The sequence below is a fragment of the Schistocerca serialis genome, chromosome 5, assembly GCF_023864345.2.
Source record: "Schistocerca serialis cubense isolate TAMUIC-IGC-003099 chromosome 5, iqSchSeri2.2, whole genome shotgun sequence".
In the NCBI taxonomy this organism is placed as follows: Eukaryota; Metazoa; Arthropoda; class Insecta; order Orthoptera; family Acrididae; genus Schistocerca; species Schistocerca serialis.
The window spans coordinates 29,831,875-29,853,804 of record NC_064642.1 but is presented as its reverse complement, the minus strand read 5'-3'; the positions used below and the strand labels follow the sequence as shown (position 1 = coordinate 29,853,804).

General features: G+C 39.9%; 1 protein-coding gene across 1 annotated transcript in view; it reads left to right on the top strand.

Moving 5' to 3' along the window:
• Positions 1-21,930, top strand: part of LOC126480768 (dynein regulatory complex subunit 7) — a 441,023-nt gene that overhangs the window by 405,735 nt on the left and 13,358 nt on the right. The window contains exons 10-11 of the mRNA XM_050104064.1: positions 11,240-11,350; positions 12,854-13,048. Of these exons, the coding sequence (XP_049960021.1) occupies positions 11,240-11,350; positions 12,854-13,048 (306 nt within the window). The remainder of the gene's footprint in view (positions 1-11,239; positions 11,351-12,853; positions 13,049-21,930) is intronic.

Here is a 21,930-nt window from a genome sequence, read left to right as displayed (position 1 = left end):
CTGTTTCAATGATGACAAAAAACCATGAACCATGACCACCATAATGTTTTTGTTCGGTCCTAAAATTACATCATCTGATGAGTCATAGCACATGCAACCATATATATTCATCCTGTCAAAATATAGGACTTCTGTTTTTATCGAGATTTGTATGTTTCTCTCCTAGATTCCATAAGATTCAGGACTTCTTTCAGAATTCCAGGTCTGCTCTTGAATTATCTGGTCCATTTCTGAAGTGTTAACTGGCAAGAAAAAAATAAGTCAGCTCTCTTAAAATATGACACTCATTTGTGCTGTAGCTCTCTATTTTTTGGAAATGAATGATAGATGACATCCACAGTTTTAGGTGAAGCATTTTTGCATTCAGCAATATCACAGTTATTTTTGCTTTTGCTCATAGTGTGTAGTCTCGAACACAGGATATTCTAGATACGAGTGTGGGATGGTAAAATCCTACCTACTGCAGGTCACATGTTTGTGCGTGCAGATTTAAAATCAGTCGTGGGAAGAAAGTAGACGCGGCGCTCAAATGGCACCGACAAGTATCTGTCGGACAATCCATAGATATGTTAGTGAGTGTGTAAGGAAGAACCATGGAAACTATATGTAGGTCTGTGCTTATGGTGTCATTGACTATTGTTAATTATAACAGGAACAGTTTAAAAAAATACTCTTGTAGACTATTGACTTAGCCTTGTTAGAGCCAAGCTGTATTTTCATACTCTTTTTCTGAAAGTCATGGTGTCCAAGCAGACTTTCTTTTGAATGTAAAACAATTTGTTTCTAACATATGACTGTATGAGAGACTTGCTGGAAGTTACATATTTTGTTGAAAGTGAGAATTTTTTATTGTGCTTGAAAGTCAAATACATCATTGATTGACAATAAGTAAAGTTTGTATGACTACTAATTTCACGAGTAGAAAGAGGCTTGGAACTTCCTGTACCCAGCGTTATTTGACGGAGAAGAAGTGAAGAGAGTTTCCAGCAGTTGCCTATCCATTAAAGAAGAGTGGCTGCAAACCCCAAGTAAGTTATCTGGTAAAGAAGTTGAATGTAGTTTGGGGAAATAAATCAGTATAACCCAGATTCACACTCACATTTTAAGTCGCCAGAAGATTAGAACATGAGGACCTGTGTGAAAGGACCAAAAAAACAGGAATTTTCAGTCAATAATGAGAAAAGAAGCTGTTGTGTGTTGCCATAGCAACCAAACATAATACGACAAGGAATTTACTCTGAGACATTGGCATGTGTTCAAGTATCTAATGGATCAAAATTTGAATGAAAAATGGTGAAGGCATATAAAATGCACAACGATAAAACAGCAAAGAAGATTTCGACATATTTGACAAAGAAGAAATATGCTTAGAACGCTTCAACCAAGAAGATCCAGTGCAGGGAGTATACAGCTCTCCCACACACCACCGGGACACAAGACGCAGAAACCAATGTGCATCCACTGCCGCCAGCACCAGCTGCTGTTCACCGGTGCTGACCTGCCTCCACATCCGCTCACCTACGCTACGAGAATTCTGTGCCGGGTGAGTGTGAGACAAAACTTCAGTACCTTAGAACGAAGTGGTTCGAGATACTGTTGAGTGATCTTTATTTGTGTAGTTATCATATTTAAAGTTAGTTTGAAATGCTTACAAGAGCTAAAGCATACAAGAGTATGGAGAATATACAACAGGTTGGGAAACTCAAGACCCAGCTATGGCCATGAAAATTAGCAAAGAAATGCCTGTCTGGGCTGAGTTGGTAAATTTAATCAAAGCTCAGAGTGTGACTCTAAGTTCAGTAAATTCTCAGTTAAATGCTCAAAGTGTGACTAAGTCACTTAAATACCCAGAGTGAAGCTTTAAATGCTCAGAATGCTACTCTGAGTAAAGAACTAGATTTGTTAAATGCCGAAGTCGACTCTCAAAGTAAAGAATTTAGTAATCTATGTGAAGGCATGGTTACTTTGAAGACTGAGTTTGACGCTATAAGTACTAAAGTAGAGAATTTAAAAATAGATTTAAAGAGTGAGTTGACAAATTCTTTAACCACTCATATAAATCATATGATTACGGACCTTAGTCAGACACAGAATGAGACTTTTAAAGTGTTATCGAACAGGTTAGAACTTAAAATTGAGAACAAATGTAATAATGTAGAATCTGAACTTACTGAAAAGTTTGGATCTTTTGAAAATGTGCACAATATTAAGTATAATGATGTAAGACATGGGTTGTATACTTTGCAGGAGAGTGTAGATAAGCAGAACAAGTTAATACCATTCAGTCTCAAATTACAGGAGTCAATACACGGATACATAATATAGAAAGAAATTTCAAAGAGCAAATAACTAACTCAGGGCGCGGATGACCTCGATGTTGAGCGCCCATAAGCCCCAACACACACACACACACTAACTCAGATTTGGAGATCTTACCTGTGGAAAGAAATTAAGCTTATCCAAGATAAAGTGGAAAAAAGGGTATCTTCACCTAATGTTGTATTAACTAGTGAAGTGATGACTGATTTACAATGGGGAGCTAATTCAGGGTTAACTAGGCGATTCTCTAAATTTAAGCCGAATGGAGATGTACATCCGACCCATTTCTTAAAAACATTTAACTAAGCTTTACCAAAAAAATGGGAAGATTCCAAGAAGATTGAGTACCTTTTAGGGGAGGCCTCAGAATGGGGAACAGTAAATATTGTCCTCTTGGGGAGACTTTCAAAAGAAATTTAAAGAAAATTACTGGTCTGCCAGTGCACAAGAAAACTTAATATCAGATCCATGGGACCCGGGCAGAGTCATCTATCCCCCGGGGTCGTTGACATTCTGAGTTAGCAGGTGAAGTGACGACTGTCAGATCCCGAGTTGTTTTCGGTGTTTTTCCCAAATAGTTTCCTGCTCCAAATTCCTTTAAGGTCTAGAACTATCCTGTATCTCATTAAAAAACTGGATATGACCATAATATAGAGACTGACTTAAGAGAATCACAGAAAAAAAGTGATATCTAGACAAAATAAATTGAATAGAGGATTATGTTTGTGGAAAATATAATATGATGTGACTAGCTGAACAACTGTTATACCGTAGTGTATAGCTTTTCTATTTTGTATAGAGTATTTTGTGTCTTTTGTATCTTTTGTGTACCTGGTGTGTGATGAGAGTTTTTGTATAAATTTTGAAAGGGGTGGGTATTGTAGCTAAAAGCTCTATTTACAAGAACAGATAAATCATGTTTCACACAAAACACACCTCACACCTTTCAAACAACCATCACAAACAAGTGTGCCTGATTCTTCTTCATTTGCCGTTTCCATAGGGTTGTTAGGATTTCCTTCGGGACCTCAAAGGGTGAAGGTGGGACAAGTCTGTTCTGTAGGAGACAATTTAACACCAAACCTCCTCCGGCATCTCACTCAAGTACCTGAGAGACAGGGATCCCAGGGAAGAGGGGTGGGAAGGGTTTCCTGTCTTTGGGGCTATCTTCTTTCTCTTCTTTGATCCTAGCAACCACATCTATTTTTTCCTTTCTTACTTCTCATCTTGATGACCTGTCTATCTTTTCCCTCTTTCCGTAATCATAAACTTCTATCGCTGAAGTCCTTCCTTATTTCCATGGTTACTAATAACCTACATCTTATTTTTAGATAAGAAGGCCAAAGAATCAGACTACATGAACACACATCCATATATACACAAATATACACTTCTACGCAAACATTAAATTAAATAAGACAAAGCCCGTCACGATGTGAGAACCGCCAGGTGTTGTAGGGGGAAAGGTGTGTACATAGGATATTATGCGCACGTATATGGGGAGCTATGATGGTTCTACATTGAATATACATAAGGAGAGGTGCCCATACATAACGAACAACTATAAAATAGTAATGAGTAATGGATAAATAAGAAAAAGGTGTGAGCAACGTCAGTGCAATAAATACTCTGATGAACTGAAGAATAGTGCGATGTAAGTAGTATACATAGACATAACATCTATTGAAAGTTTAGAAGTTGATAAGTAGAGGAGGACTCTAGGGAGTGAATGATATATTAAAGAATGAATGCGAAGTTTAAGATAGATTTACATCTTTACCAGAAGATACTTAATTATCGTATACATAGAAATGTGTGTTAAATCTTATGGGACTTAACTGCTAAGGTCATCAGTCCCTAAGCTTACATACTTCTTAACCTAAATTGTCCTAAGGACAAACACACACACCCATGCCCAAGGGAGGACTCGAACCTCCGCCGAGACCAGCCGCACAGTGCAGGACTGCAGCACCTTAGACCACTCCGCTAATCCCGTGCAGCCATAGAAATGTATATTAGTGTAATGAACCATGAGGCCTACTCAGAAAGGATAAGGGGGGTGTACCTGGCGTTCACTAAGTATAAAGGGCAGACGTACCTACATGGAGATAGGATGATCCGTGGCCTAAAAATAGAGATGTTTTGTAAGGGGTGTACCTACCAGAATGGAAAGAGGAAGAGCTCTCATAAGGTCAACCCACAAGCAAGGAATAGGTGCTGATCCTAGGAGAAGGGGACAGTATCGTGACAAAAGTCACAAATTTTATAGGAATTATTCTAAAAAGTGTAAATTCTATGAATGACTAGCATTATTATGTTTCGTGGAAGTAAATAAGTGTCAAAAGAACACTTTCATTTTGAACAGAGTTCCTCCAAGCTACAACTAATGAAAATAGTACATACTAGGAAAAATGTAGTACAAAAAGATAAAAACAGAAAATAGATTACTCATGTGTCATAAACACCTGAAGTTTACAACTGAAGAAGGAAATAAAGAAAAGAAAAAGCGTCCTCACAATTCCTAAATATTATGAAGCTGACTAAAACCATGAGTAAATGCTCATGTCTTAATAACAAAGTAAAATAAGAAGAGAGTAGAGAGACAATAAGTGAAACATTGTGCAACAGAGGACAGAGAATTATTATGGAAAGGAGAGATAAGTATGTAAACATATGTAAAAAATGTATACTGTTAAGATGTGAACTGTTATTATGAGTGATATTACTTCCATAATGATTATGTATAAAATATCACGTGTTCAGTCTGAGGGGGGTGGAGGGGGTGGGGGGGGGGGGGGAGAGATGTAAATTCTAGAACTGCTCAGCCTTATAGTGTCTCGAACACACGATATACTATGGGAACGAAGTTTTTCGCAACGGCACTTATATGTAAAACATCTCAGTATTCTTGCTGCGTCAGTTTTGGATAAAATCTTGAGCTTTTGACGATTACCTCCATCGTCATCGTCAGGAGCTGACTGTCTTCACTTCTGCTGTAGTAGCCTATTTATAGCCTGTGGACGGCTTCTGGTTGGTCGGCGATTACGTGCTGCTGTCGCAGACGATGTCACTGTGTGCACTGGTGGTGCCACCACTTCTGTTGGAACGTAAACCTTGGAAGGAACGTCTCTGCTGCTTCTCTGCATCAAGCGCTCATTTCCGTGCACATCTCAGATGGTATCTGCTATCGCGGTTAAAGTTATTTTGGCTCATTCTTATTTCAACAGCCTCCTTAATAATAGAATCCCAGTATGTGGAGGCATGGGACAGAATTTTTGTTTCATCAAACAAAATTTGATGTTTGTTCGTGAGGCTACGCTCCGCAATTGCCGATTTCTCCAGTTCTCTATTTTTAATATAGCGTTAGTGTTCTGCACAGCGGTTGGAAACGGTACGAATCGTCTGACCTATATAATTACTTCCACACTCACAGGGTATATTATAAACTTCTGAGACCCTGAGGCCGAGATTGTCCTTAACAGAGCGCGTCATCTCCTTAATTTTCTCAGGAGGACGAAAAATTGGTCTTATACCTCGTCTACGCAGGACTCTTCCTATTTTGCTTGAAATCGTGCCACAAAAAGGAAGAACAGCAATCGGTGTTTCATCCTGTGAGTGTGCAGCATTTTCATGTTTCCTTTTTCTTGGAGAAAGCTGCCTTTCTATCGCATGCACCATAGCCATTCTTTCGGAACACGTACTTCAGATGGTTAATCTCGGACCTTAACTGGTCCTCGTCAGAAACAGTTTTTGCTCTATATACCAACACGTTCAAAACAGCTCTCTTCTGAGTGGGATGATGGGAACTCTGTGTATTCAGGTATAAATCGGTATGTGTCAGCTTACGGTATACAGAGTAGCCAAGATGCCTGTCCGCCTGTCGTCGTACTAAAACGTCTAAGAAAGGTAGTCTCCCTTCCTTCTCCATCTCGACAGTGAACTGGATGTTTGAATGTATGCTGTTCATGTGTTCCATGAATTGTTCGAGAGTTTCTGCGCCATGTGGCCAGATCATAAGTGTATTGTCAAAGTAACAATAAAATGATGGATGGAGGGGAGCCGAATTTAATGCACGTTCTTCAAAATTCTCCATAAAAAAGTTAGCCAGTGATGGAGACAACGGAGAGCTCATCACCATACCATCCGTCATTTCATAAAATTTGTTACCAGACAAGAAGTAGGTGGTCGTCATCACGTGCTGGAACAACTGTATAGTTTCAGGAGGAAAAAGATCCGCCAGCATTTTCAAAGTGTCCTCCACAGGAACTTTTGTGAACAGCGACACCACATCCAGGCTGACTAAAATGTTATTTGGACCAACTCTAATCTGTTTGATTTTCTCAACGAACATCTGGGGGTTTTTGATGTGATGTTCACACCGGCCGACTATAGGAGTCATCAACTTTGTTAGGTATTTGGCCAGTTTATAAGTAGGAGAACCAATTGCACTGACAACTGGTCTCACAGGAACATTATCCTTGTGGATCTTCGGTAGTCCGTACAACCTGGCGGTCTAGGAGCTGACTCTGAGAGGTTTTGTAACATCGTCTGGCAGTCTGGAATTCTTCAGTAACTTCATGGTTTTTCTGCTGTACATCAAAGTTGGGTCCCGTTTTAGACATGGTGCACGTGATATAAAGGCAGCTTTCTCCAAAAAAAAGGAAACGTGAAAATGCTGCACACTCACAGGATGAAACACCGATTGCTGTTCTTCCTTTTTGTGGCAGAATTTCCAGAAAAATAGGAAGAGTCCTGTGTAGACGAGGTATAAGACCAATTTTTCGTCCTGCTAAGAAAGTTAAGCAGATGATGCGCCCTGTTAAGGACATGCTCGGCCTCTGGGGCCCTGGAGTTTATAATATACCCTGTGAGTGTGAAAGTAATTATACAGGTCAGATGATTCGTACTGTTTCTGACTGCTGTGCAGAACACCAAAACTATTTTAAAAATAGAGAACTGGAGAAATCAGCAATTGCGGAGCACAGCCTCACGATCAAACATATAATTTTGTTTCTTGAAAAAAAAATTCTGTCTCATGCCTCCACATACAGGGATTCTGTTATTAAGGAGGCTATGGAAATAAGAATGAGCCAAAATAACTTTAACTGTGATAGCAGATACCATTTGAGCTGTGCAAAGAAATGAGCGCTTGATGCAGAGAAGCAGCAGAGACATTCCTTCCAAGGTTTACGTTCCAACAGAAGTAGTGGCACCACCAGCACACACAGTGACATTGTCTGCGACAGCAGTATGTAATCGCCAGCCAATCATAAGCTGACCAATCAGAAGCCTTCCACAGGCTATAAATAGGCTACCACAGCAGAAGTGAAGACAGTCACCTCCTGACGATGACAATGGAGGTAATCGTCGAAAGCTCGAGATTTTGTCCAGAAATGACGTGGGAAGAATACCGAGAATGTTTTACATATATGTGCCATCGCGAAAAACTTTGTTCCCATATTACTTTCCTCTACGGGGAGGACATCGCATGCCAGGTTCGTCAACTGGAGAAGCTGCACGTTAAATATGCACAGTTGCAGAGTAATTTGGCATTTCTGCAATGCTGTCACAATAAGGAGATTGTGCTTACGTTTTCTGTGGTTAAATACCATATCAAGTCGGTTGGATTGTAGAATGCATTACTGAAGACAAGCCGGGCAATCATCAGGGATAGGTTACGACACACAAGGTATGAACTGGATCTTAATGCATGAAGTTTATATAGTTGCCATCTTTTGTTATCTACAGTTCTCTTGCCATTTGACTGGGAGTGGGTTGATATGATGACGGCTGCTCATCAAAGAGCTCATTTTAGCAATACATCGACTAGACAAGTAAAGAAATTTAAGCATCTTGCAGCTGTGCAAAGATCGAAGTCATCGTACGAAATAGCACGCACTGTCATCATCCTGTCGGGCAAGAACCTGGATGAAGGAGCCATCTCAGCCCTTAATAAAGGTTTGAATTTTGCTCCTACACCACCTACTATACCCATCATGGATCTTATCAATGGAGTGGAACAGGCGGTGCGGCATCTTGCACAAGACGATGCTGACGAAGTGAGACTCGTTACCAGTCACTTTTTGGCCTCAGCTAAGCCTCTCAGATCTAATATCAGTAGAGAGGAGAGGGAGGGGCTCCGTTTACTTCGGAAAGATGAAGATCTTGTCATATTACCAGCTGACAAAGGAAATGCCACCGTGGCCCTTAATACTACTGATAATCATAGTAAAATGACACCACTGTTGGAGGACAGTAAGTGTAAATGTCTTAAATGGGACCCAACTTTGACATACTGCAGAAAAACAATGAAGTTACTGAAGATTCCGGGCTGCCAGACGATGTTACAAAAAATCTCAGAGTCCAAGCTCCTAGACTGCCCAGGTTGTACGGACTACCGAAGATCCACAAGGATAATGTTCCTGTGAGACCAGTTGTCAGTGCAGTTGGTTCTCCTACTTATAAACTGGCCAAATACCTAACAAAGTTGATGACTCCTATAGTCGGCCGATGTGAACATCACATCAAAAACTCCCAGATGTTAATTGATAAAATCAAACAGGTTAGAATTGGACCAAATGACATTTTAGTCAGCCTGGATGTGGTGTCGCTGTTCACAAAAGTTCCTGTGGAGGACACTTTGAAAATGCTGGCAGATCTTTTTCCTCCTGAAGCTATACAGTTGTTCCGGCACGTGATGACGACCACCTACTTCTTGTCTGGTAACAAATTTTATGAAATGACGGACGGTATGGCGATGGGCTCTCCATTGTCTCCATCACTGGCTAACTTTTTTATGGAGAATTTTGAAGAACGTGCATTAAATTCGGCTCCCCTCCATCCATCCTTATTTTATTGTTACTTTGACAATACACTTATGATCTGGCCACACGGCGCAGAAACTCTCGAACAATTCATGGAACACATGAACAGCATACATTCAAACATCCAGTTCACTGTCGAGATGGAGAAGGAAGGGAGACTACCTTTCTTAGACGTTTTAGTACAACGACAGGTGGACGGGCGTCTTGGCCACTCTGTATACTGTAAGCCAACACATACTGATTTATACCTGAATGCACAGAGTTTCCATCATCCTGCTCAGAAGAGAACCGTTTTAAACACGTTGGTCTATAGAGCAAAAACTATTTCTGACGAGGACCACTAAAAGTCCGAGATTAATTATCTGAAGTACGTGTTCCGAAAGAATGGCTATGGCGCACGTGATATAAAGGCAGCTTTTTCCAAAAAAAAGGAAATGTGAAAATGCTGCACGCTCACAGGATGAAACACCGATTGCTGTTCTTCCTTTTTGTGGCATGATTTCCAGAATAATAGGAAGAGTCCTGCGTAGACGAGGTATAAGATCAATTTTTCGTCGTCCTAAGAAAATTAAGGAGACGATGTGCTCTGTTAAGGACAATCTCGGCCTCAGGGTCCCTGGAGTTTATAAGGTACCCTGTGAGTCTGGAAGCAATTATATAGGTCAGACGATTTGTACTGTTTCCGACCACTGTGCAGAACACTAACAACATATTAAAAATAGAGAACTGGAGAAATCGGCAATTGTGGAGCGTAACCTCACGAACAAACATAAAATTTTGTTTGATGAAACAAAAATTCTGTTCCATGCCTCCACGTACTGGGATTCTGTTATTAAGGAGGCTGTTAAAATAAGAATGAGCCAAAATAACTTTAACCGCGATAGCGGATACCATCTGAGATGTGCATGGAAATGAGCGCTTGATGCAGAGAAGTAGCAGAGACGTTCCTTCCAAGGTTTACGTTCCAACGGAAGCGGTGGCACCACCAGTGCACACAGTGACATCGTCTGCGACAGCAGTACGTAATCGCTGGCCAATCATAAGCCAACCAATCAGAAGCCGTCCACGGGCTACAAATAGGCTACCACAACAGAAGTGAAGACAGTCAGCACCGACAAGTACCTGTCGGACAATCCATAGATGTGTTAGTGAGTGTGTAAGGAAGAACCATGGAATCTATATGCAGCTCTGTACGTATTGTGTCATTGACTATTGTTAAGTGAAACATGAACAGTTGAAAAAGTACTCTTGTAGACACTTGACTCAGCCTTGTTAGAGGCGAGATGTTTTTAATATTCTTTTTCTTAAAGTCATGGTGTCTAAACAGACTTTCTTTTGAATGTAATACAATTTGTTTCTAACATACAACTGTACGAGAGACTTACTGGAAGTTACATATTTTGTTGAAAGTGAGAATTTTTTATTGTGCTTGAAAGACAAATACACCATTGATTGACGAAAAGTAAAGTTCATGTGGCCACTAATTTCACGAGTAGAATGAGGCTTGGAAGTTCCTGTACCTAGCATTATTCGACGGAGAAGAAGTCAAGAGAGTTTCCAGCAGCTGACTATCTAGTAAAGAAGAGTGGCTGCAAACCCCAAGTAAGTCATCTCGTACAGAAATGGAATGTGGTTTGGGGAAATAAATCAGTATAACCCAGACTCACATTCACACTTTAAGTCGTCAGAACATTAGAAGTGCTACAAAATGGATAGCAACAAGAGTAGGTAATAAGAAACTGTGTTCTATTTATTTTAACAGAGGGATTTGGGAACTGGTTTGGATTAACAATGCGCATGTAGTGTTTTCACTTCTGACATTTCTAAAGATGTCACACTGTTTCACCATCTGCGCAGGAAGCCAATATGGCATGCCCTGGGGCAGAGGTGGAGAGAGAGAGGAGTTTTCTTTCTTTTTTGCGTGGTCCTCTTGATGACTCAATGCTTTTGGTTTTTGTTGATTGGTCTCCTTTAGTATTAAAGTATTTATATTCTGCTTTAATTTTCCTACAAAATATCCCTTCTTGTGTCATACAAGAGCAACAACTACATTTTTCTGGAGCCTAACACTGTCATAATTGTTATTGTCTCATCAGGTTGATGATATTCTCAGGACGAGAGACCTCGAAACACGGACACCAAAGCTACTTACATCTATATTTGACAGGGAAAGAAATGTGGAAGCAAAGCTGGCCATGAAAGAGAAGGTAATTTTTTTTATACAATTAGATGTTAGAAAATCAGAATCTTGTTTATATATTTTAAACTGAAGCATCTGATAGGTTAATTTGTGAGGCATATTACCTTAAAATTTTAATTAAAAATAATTTATATGTAGGTTGGAACTTAATAGTGGCAATACTGCTGTGGAGACACTGTGCAATGGCATAGAGTATTGTTGCTGATATTGTTGACATATCTACCTTACCTCCGAGCAAATGGACTTGCCCGTCCCACATCATCGGCATGCTCACAATTGAGGGAAACAAAATCACTTGTGAGTGAGCAGTCTAATGTAATGGTGTCACTATGTTTTCGAAACTGGAACAACAGAGTTAGATCAATTTTGAATGTGCCAGAGGTCATACAGCAAGACAGTGTCATCAAGGTCTTCAAGAGGTGTGTGGGGAAAAGGCATTGCCATACAGAACAGTGGCATGTTGAGTAAAAGCCTTCAATGAAGATCAGCAAACTGTGGCAGACATGCATCACGCAGGTCATCGTAGCATCTCTGAAGAAGAAGTGCATGTTGTTGCCGCGTTAGTGGACAGTGATCGATGCCATACAATTTGTGAGCTCGCTCATGAACCGGATTAGCTCATACGATTGTGCTTCGCATCCTGAAGGAACGCCTGGACACGCGAAAAATTGCATCACGATGGGTTCCACATGACTCGACAGAAATGCAAAAATGGATGCGTTACAATGCTGCTCAGACGCACTTGGAGCACTATGAGCACGAAGAAGAGGCTTTCTTATGCCGTATTGTAACACTGAATGAGACATGGGCCACATAGTATGAGCCAAAACTGAAATGCCAATCTAATGAATGGCATCATCACGGGTTGCCGCGAAAGTCGAAAGTGCGTCACACCCCCAGTATGGTGAAAGTTATGGTGATTGTTGTGTACGACTGTGAAGGTGTTATCCCAATGCATTATGTTCCTCTATGGCAGACCGTCAATGCACAGTATTACTGTTCATTTTTGGAGCATAACCTGCGACCAGCTATGTGAAAGAAGCAGCGACACTTTCTGTGCAACCCACCCATCATTTTGCACGACAATGGGTGGGCGCATACAGCACAAGCTGTGGCTGCTCTTTTCGATCGACGGGACTGGCAAGTACTGTACCATCTACCATACTCCCTGGACTTAAGTCCTTGTGACTTTGATTTGATTCCGAAGCTGAAGGAACCACTTCGTGGAATTCATTCAGAACTGTTCCAGAGATTTGACAGGCAGTAGACCGCTCCATTCGCACCATCAACAGAACAGGCTCTGCTAACGGTATACTATGCCTTCCACATCACTTGCAACGGATTCTACACAATGCTGGTGACTACTTTGAAGGACAGTAACAGGTCCAAACATGTAACTCTTTTGTATTGGTTATGAATAAATAGTTGCCAATATTTAAGTTCCAACCCTCGTAATATAATTATCAACTTATAATGCAGACTATATATGGACTAAATGTATCGTTTTCAGGAACAACAAAAAATTGAAAAACAAATAAGGGAAGTTGAGGCTGAAACTGACTATTTAGCTCCATACTTGGCTCGTATTGGGAATCCGCCAACTTTGACACGTCAGCAAGCGCTGAAGATAAGAGAAGAATGTCTAAGTGATTACAAGCAATTTCTGGTGGACAGAGCTACAAACATACAGAACCTGTTCATTAAAGTAAGTGTAAAGTCACATAACAACTGTCTTTCTGCATATTATACTACAAATAATTCCAGTCTGTAAATTGGCTTACAAAACAAGGTTGAGTTTTTCCCTTTATTTCCAGTCTAAGATAACAAATGTTGTTTTACAACTGTTGATTTCAGTCCGTAATGACCACCCACAGATTTTTTAACGATAAAAGAAATAAAACCAATACTAATACATACAGCAGCATTTAGTGTAGGAAACCAAAATATTCGCAAAGAATAGAGTACTTTTTGATAATATGAAAAAATAAAATACAAAGACATTAAGACTTACCTGAATACAGTCAGATAGAATAATTTTGGAACAGACATAGAATATACCTGTTTAAAGCTATATAGGCATATTGATAAACTTGACAAAGGCATTGCAGTCAAAATCAAAGTACAGCACAAAGCATGACAAATGGTGTGTTATAATTTTGCTTTTCTATAATGTACATGTACATTGTCATGATTACTCCCCAGTTCATTCTTAATTGTTATAGTAGTTTCAAAGGAAGCAAGACACCACTTTCAAACTATATTTATTTATTCATCCAGGGATCATCTCACAATGAGGATTCACAATAACAACACAGTGAAAATAGAGAGCTCAAAATATACATGCACACAGAATATGCAATTATGTTTTTATGAGGATAGGACAGACCTTACTGAAGGAACCATTTGTCTGAAGGCCATTTGTCTGCCTGAACTGATCTAGAAAAACCTAAATCAGGATGACAGGAAAGAGTGAGCTCCATCAACCCAAATATGAGGTCGTCTTAACAACTGCACTGCCTCATTTGATTAATTCCTATTGTACACTGTTCTTTTGATCATACATAGTTTGTATCTGATAACTTACATTATAAAACAGAGTTCATCACACCTGCTGGCTACTTCTGGACCACGAATATGCCGCTATGCCCTTTTGCACTCCCTCCAGTCAGTCAGTTCAAAGACTGACTCTGGGCCTGTAAACATGCAACTATGCCCCATGCTCATCATCATGCCCTCCCTTCAGTCCATCTGAAAATGTTGAATCAGCTTTCCACCGTGACCTGCCCCCAAAACCCTCTTTCTCCCACGGTTAATCTGTCCTTGAGCCCAGGAGAATGACAAGACATTACTACCATGCACTATAGATCTTGGCACATGATTTTCTTGTGAAAGCATTAAATTGTGCTAATGTGTTGCAATGTGACAAGGTGTTGTACTTATACCCTTTCCTTATTAAACGCTACTCAGAGTCCCTTGTGTAATCTTTAATTGTGTAGTTATACATTACTTACACAGTATGTTTGAGCTACTTTTTTAAACAAATGTATTTTAGTAATCATTTTAATGTGGGAAGAAACCCACTGCATGCACACCCTCTATGCAACAGTCTCCTTTCCTGTATTGTCACCTCCTCCCAAATCTATTCCTCCTCCTCATCATCATCGTCATCATCATATGCCACACATTCCAGCTTCAGTACGTGTGTGTGTGTGTTTTCCTTACAGTGGGTGTACAACGTACAATGAAGCCAACTAATACTTCTAGTTACATTACTCTTATGGTCCTTTTCTACAGTCTGAAAACTGTCCATGTGATGTGCTTTTCATCCCTCGAAATAATCCCATAGCTAAGAATTGAGTGTTCGTAGGCTGTTATAAACTGATGACAGAAATGTTCAGTGTTAATTTATTACATTCTGCACAGCATTAGACATCCTTCAGGGTTTCATTTCCTTTCTGTAATGGGAGGTCTGGTGTGTTATCAGTGACTGTGATTGTTGCTGTCATCAGCAAAGAGAACTTTCTCATGTCTCATACTGTTTAGAAAGTCACTGATACATTTTAAGAACATAATTGGACCTAATACACTAAGCTACGCAACACCTGTGTTTGTGTGTATCTTGTCTGACAATTGTTTTACTACAAAATTATCACCAGCAGGCACATGTACAATCTCTGTCGTTTGCATCCAGTTTTCCAGGTAATAATGGAACAACCCATTTGCTGTTCCTGTTACACCTAGTGCTTCTAGCGTGTTTGGCATTATTTTATGGTCAACAGTGTCAAAAGCCCTGGACAAGTATAAGAATATGCCTGTAACACAGCCATCCTTGTCGAGAGCTTCTAGTACCACTTTTATGAACTCTGTAGTACTTGATATTGTACTTCTCCCACTTTGGAAACCAAACTGTGATTAATTAAAAATGTTGTATTTATTCCTGTAACTTAGCCTCTCTTTCATAAAGTATTTAATTAATTTTGAGAATGCTTACAGTAATGAAACTGTCCTTAGCTTTCTATGCTTTCCACCTCACCTTTCTTTAGTAAGGGCACAACCCATGCAGTGCCTTAGGTACTCTTGAAAAATACTTGAAATAGAGGACTCATTTTATTATGTTTCTTTAATGGGTTTGTATGCTGTCTATGTACACATTCAGAACAGAGACTAGAACCTCATCTGTGCCTGCTGACTTATTATTTTTTTTTTTTTTTAAATTTCCATAATGTCTTCCTGACTTTGAGATCTGTTATGGGAAACGTCTTTTGCTTGCTGTGTAATTCATTGTGGGTTCTACATATTTTTTAGGAAGATGGTGGTGTACCTTCTCTGTAATACCAGAGAAATAGTCATTTACAAAATATGTCAATTACTTGTGCTTTTCTATTTCTCTACCGCCACCCCGCCCCCCTCCCCCTCCATCTTTGATTTGTACATTATTCTACAAGTGTTTTCCTCTTCGAATTTCTGTTTTATGAGATCCCATACTACTTTGCTTTTATTTTCTGCATTGTATATCATTTAGAGGTTGAACAATTTATTCTCAGCAAGCAGTATCTTCCTGTATATCTTTCTGCACCTGTGTTAGTACTCTTTGAACTGTGTATTAATTTAGTGTTTCTCTAAAGAATTGAGAAATTTAGGTGTCCTGAAGGACTCTCTAATACCCACACATATCCATATAATTTCCTTAGCTGCTGCTGTTGAAGTTGTGGGGAAATATCTTCTCAAAAATTAATTTAAACAATGTGCAGAATTTAGGGAACTTGTCATCTACATTGTTTCCCATATACATTTCACTCCAGACATGACTTAGCAATTCTCAAGAAAAGTATCTATTTTATGTTCTGAGAAGAATCTTTTGCTGACCTGTAGTTTTTCAGGTTTTACCAAGCCTGTCTTTAGCTTTATTATCTAACGGAAATGATCAGAGAGGCCAAGGTATTTTATAAATATTTCATGATTTTCCCTGTTGATACATATAAGTATATGATCTAAGACAGATGGTGAACTTTTTCTACCTTTAAAATGTTTAGGAAATATTGCTAATTTCTCTCTGTCCACCTGTGTTTATATTCATGTCTCTCCATATTATGTTAGTTTTGAAGGCTGATACTCTTTCCAGTGCATCACGTAATTTGTTGAATAAAGTGTCCATATTACCATGAGGGAAGCAGTACATGCATAGAATGATTAATTTCATATGGATATCTAGTTTTTATAGTAGAATGACTGCCAATCCAAAATCTTTACAGTTCCACTCTAGAAATAAAATGAAGACCTAAATCTTTTTTTGCGAGCTCTGATTTGTTTTCTCTTTTTATGTGGTCATGCCTCCATCTATAAGTGGTACACAACATAATCTTTTGACATTTAGAGTAGAAAGTCATTAACTGATTTTGTGAAAACACTTTAATACAAGATGCTTTCAGCAATTTCCACAACAAAAAGGCCAAAAAATGTTCCGTTTGTATGTAAAGCATATGTGTGACAAGATATAATCAGAACCTTCACTGTCTGGTAGTACTGGTAGTGTTACAGATGACAACATCATTAAACCAAGTTATTGAAAATTAGTTTTGAAAATTCTTTTATCAAATAATATATAATAAACATTCCACAATTTAAATTGAGGACATCTGTAAACATGAGTAATTTAAAGGTACAGTCAAACGTCTTTAGTCACTTGATTATGAAAGGCTTCTTATCCAGACTATACACTTCTGCTTCACAGTATTGAAGTAGAAGTGGATAGTTCCTGTGAATTATTATGGGTGGAGGTTACACTCAACAACCGAGCTAGGTTAATAATTGGCTCCTTTTACCGACCTCCCGCCTCAGCAGCATTAGTGGCAGAACAACTGAGAGAAAATTTGGAATACATTTCACGTAAATTTTCTCAGCATGTTATAGTCTTAGGTGGAGATATAGACTGGGACACTCAGATGTTTAGGACGGGTGGTAGGGACAGAGCATCGAGTGACAGTATACTGAGTGCACTATCCGAAAATTACCTCGAGCAATCAAACAGAGAACTGACTCTTGGAGATAATATCTTGGACCTACTGATAACAAACAGACCCGAACTTTTCGACTCTGTAAGTGCAGAACAGGGAATCAGTGATCATAAGGCCGTTGCAGCATCCCTGAATATGGAAGATAATAGGAATATAAAAAAAGGGAGGAAGGTTTATCTGTTTAGCAAGAGTAATAGAAGGCAGATTTCAGACTACCTAACAGATCAAAACGAAAACACTGACAATGTTGAGTGTTTATGGAAAAAGTTCAAGGCAATTGTAAAATGCGTTTTAGACAGGTACGTGCCGAGTAAAACTGTGAGGGACGGGAAAAACCCACCATGGTTCAACAACAAAGTTAGGAAACTACTGCGAAAGCAAAGAGAGCTTCACTCCAAGTTTAAACACAGCCAAAACCTCTCAGACAAACAGAAGCTAAACGATGTCAGAGTTAGCGTAAGGAGGGCTATGCGTGAAGCGTTCAGTGAATTCGAAAGTAAAATTCTATGTACTGACTTGACAGGAAATCCTAGGAAGTCCTGGTCTTATGTTAACTCAGTAAGTGGCTCGAAACAGCATATCCAGACACTCCGGTATGATGATGGCATTGAAACAGAGGATGACACGCGTAAAGCTGAAATATTAAACACCTTTTTCCAAAGCTGTTTCACAGAGGAAGACCACACTGCAGTTCCTTCTCTAAATCCTCGCACAAACGAAAGAATGACTGACATCGAAATAAGTGTCCAAGGAATAGAAAAGCAACTGGAATCACTCAACAGAGGAAAGTCCACTGGACATGAGGGGATACCAATTCGATTCTACACGGACTACGCGAAAGAACTTGCCCCCCTTCTAACAGCCGTGTACCGCAAGTCTCTAGAGAAACGGAAGGTTCCAAATGATTGGAAAAGAACACAGGTAGTCCTCCCAGTCTTCAAGAAGGGTCGTCGAGCAGATGCGCAAAACTATAGGCCTATATCTCTGACATCGATCTGTTGTAGAATTTTAGAACATGTTTTTTGCTCGAGTATCATGTCGTTTTGCCAAAATCTACTCTGTAGGAATCAACATGGATTCCGGAAACAGCGATCGTGTGATACCCAACTCGCTTTATTTGTTCATGAGACCCAGAAAATATTAGATACAGGCTCCCAGGTAGATGCTATTTTCCTTGACTTCCAGAAGGCGTTCGATACAGTTCCGCACTTTCACCTGATAAACAAAGTAAGAGCCTATGGAATATCAGACCAGCTGTGTGGCTGGATTGAAGAGTTTTTAGCAAACAGAACACAGCATGTTGTTATCAATGGAGAGACGTCTACAGGCGTTAAAGTAACCTCTGGCGTGCCACAGGGGAGTGTTATGGGACCATTGCTTTTCACAATATATATAAATGACCTAGTAGATAGTGTCGGAAGTTCCATGTGGCTTTTTGCGGATGATGCTGTAGTATACAGAGAAGTTGCAGCATTAGAAAATTGCAGCGAAATGCAGGAAGATCTGCAGCAGATCGGCACTTGGTGCAGGGAATGGCAACTGACCTTAACATACACAAATGTAATGTGTTGCGAATACATAGAAAGAAGAATCCTTTATTCTATGATTATATGGTATCGGAACAAACACTGGTAGCAGTTACTTCTGTAAAATATCTGGGAGTATGCGTGCGGAACGATTTGAAGTGGAATGATCATATAAAATTAATTGTTGGTAAGGTGGGTGCCAGGTTGAGAGTCATTGGGAGTCCTTAGAAAATGTAGTCCATCAACAAAGGAGGTGGCTTACAAAACACTCGTTCGACCTATACTTGAGTATTGCTCATCAGTGTGGGATCCGTACCAGATCGGGTTGACGGAGGAGATAGAGAAGATCCAAAGAAGAGCGGTGTGTTTCGTCACAGGCTTATTTGGTAACCGTGATAGCATTACGGAGATGTTTAGCACACTCAAGTGGCAGACTCTGCAAGAGAGGCGCTCTGCATCGCAGTGTAGCTTGCTCACCAGGTTTTGAGAAGGTGCGTTTCTGGATGAGGTATCGAATATATTGTTTCCCCCTACTTATACCTCCCGAGGAGATCACGAATGTAAATTTCGAGAGATTTGAGTGCGCACGGAGGCTTTCAGACAATCGTTCTTCCTGCGAACCATACGCGACTGGAACAGAAAAGGGAGGTAATGACAGTGGCACGTAAAGTGCCCTCCGCCACACACCGTTGGGTGGCTTGCGGAGTATAAATGTAGATGTAGATGTAGATTAAGTTCCTTTCAGAAATGCTGGTGAAGTACCTCAAGTTTTAGTAGTAATATGCAGCCATTCACTCAACAAAATATCTGTGTTACAGACTGGAAAGTTTCACAAACCACGCCAATACACAAAGAAGAAAACAGAAGCAAATGCAGGATTGTAGAATCTTATTAACAGTGATTTGTAACAGGATTTCAGAAGATATAGTGTGTTCAATTGATACATAACCAGTGTGGAATCAGAAAATACTAATGAAATGCAGCTGGTTTGGATTTTTTGCAGAAGTCAATAAAAGATGAAATAAAATTACAAAATTACACTGACAAGATATCTGAGTGGTGCAAAATGGACAATGCTTGGCCTCAAAGAGTACTGTTGTGCAGTACTGGAGCCTTTCCAGAAATAACTGACAAAAAACATTCAATAATTTCCAAGAAATTGTTTTGCAGTATCATGATGTTTGGCAGTGTGTGTTATGGATGTCATTTGGAATGACAACCATTAAAACAAAAACTTTTATCACATTGGAAAATGTGTTCACAAAATCAATCAACAGCTTTCTCCTCTGAATGCCAAAATATAATTTTTTGTTTCTTTTTTGCTCCTTCTGCAACAGTGTCCTCGTCTATTTGATTACCATGGGAGATCTGGCCCACATCTTATTAATTAACTTGGTGTAAATGCTTGATCACCACCACTATTTCTTTGAATTTGAGCCGGATGTGACAAACACTTACACAGTTAATAAATCTTGAACAGAGACTGTTTATTTGGTAGCCATTAATTGAATTTTTATCTTCCCCCCCCCCCCCCCCCCCTCTCCCCACTCTCCCTAATATATGCTTTTTGCATTTCTGTTTGGTGGTCTTGGATGTTGCAATATGGAATCTTGTTACACCTTTGTTGATACTAATATCTGCCATTGCTCTGGATTGTGTGCTACCAAGAGGTTTAGTATGTTACCACAACTGTTGCAACAAGAAAGAAAGAAATTTGGGCAAGTCAAAGGCACAAGGTTCAAGTTGGTTCATGAGAACCAGCTGCCACTTATGTAAGGTAGAAACAGCAACGATCCATAAAATTTCGGGTGTGCAGCCACATAATATTTCGGCTGAATACCGTCCAGCTATCTTCAGAGTGAGCTGAAGTGACTAACGCTCCAGCACTTGTTCTGTCCTTTTAAAGCCATGGACCGCACCACTGCACATGCGCCCACAGATACACAAGGCACCAGAGACATTAATCAGCAGCAAAGACATATGGCATAAGCATGGAAATAGATCTATAGCTGTGCAGTCGATCCACACAGTGATATCGATGTATCACTGTGAACTGCACCGTCGCGACGTCTTTGTGATTTTATTACAGAAATTGCCGGATTCCAAGATTTGTCCAAGATGAAGCCGCTATCTCTATTAATTAAATTCGTTGCCAAGTGAATTTCAATTGCTTCCTTCAGAAGGATGAAGTCGAGGCTAAAATTTCGCCGTTATCGTACACCATAGAGTGCCTAGTGTCAATACAGTGCTCGGCCACCCCAGATTTATTAGGTTGTAAGAGCCGGGTGTACCTGCGGTGCTCTGTGCAACTCTCCTGGATAGTATGTGTCGTCTGTCCGATGTATGAACAGCCACACTCACAGGGGAAGCACCAAATCATCTTTAACTGAACACAGGAGAGCTGCTTTTGGTGGAAGGCGTAAAATCACTTTCACTTTGTGCTTACTGGGGATCCGTTCTATTTTTGACGATAGGCTTCCCATGTATGGCAGAAAAGCCATAAATTTAAAACTTTCCATGTCTTCTTCTGATTTTTGTATACCCACAGTTGGTTTCATTTGTAGCACCTTATGTATCTGCTGTTGCGAGTACCTGTTGGCTTCAAAAACTCTTCTCAGGTGTAAAAGCTTGTCCTCCAGACTGCTCTCGTCAGCAATGACATGTGCTCTGTTTACTAGAGTTCTGAGTACACTCATCATCTGTGAAGGATGGTGGCAGCTATTTGCACATAAATATAAATCCGTATGGGTCAGTTTTCATTGTCCCAAGGTGCCATCATCTTTACGCTATACCAGCACATCCAGAAATGGAAGGCATCAATCTTTTTCTATTTCCGTCGTCAACTGAATTTGTCTGTGGATGGAGTTCAGAGATCTAAAATTCCTTTTAACTTGTCTTCACCATGGGGCCACACTACAAACGTGTCGTCAACATACCTCCAAAACACTGTGGGGTTCAAGCTTGCAGATTCCAGCGCCTTCTCCTCGAAGTCCTCCATAAAAAAGATGGCCAGCAAAAACGACAAAGGACCACCCATGGTGACACTG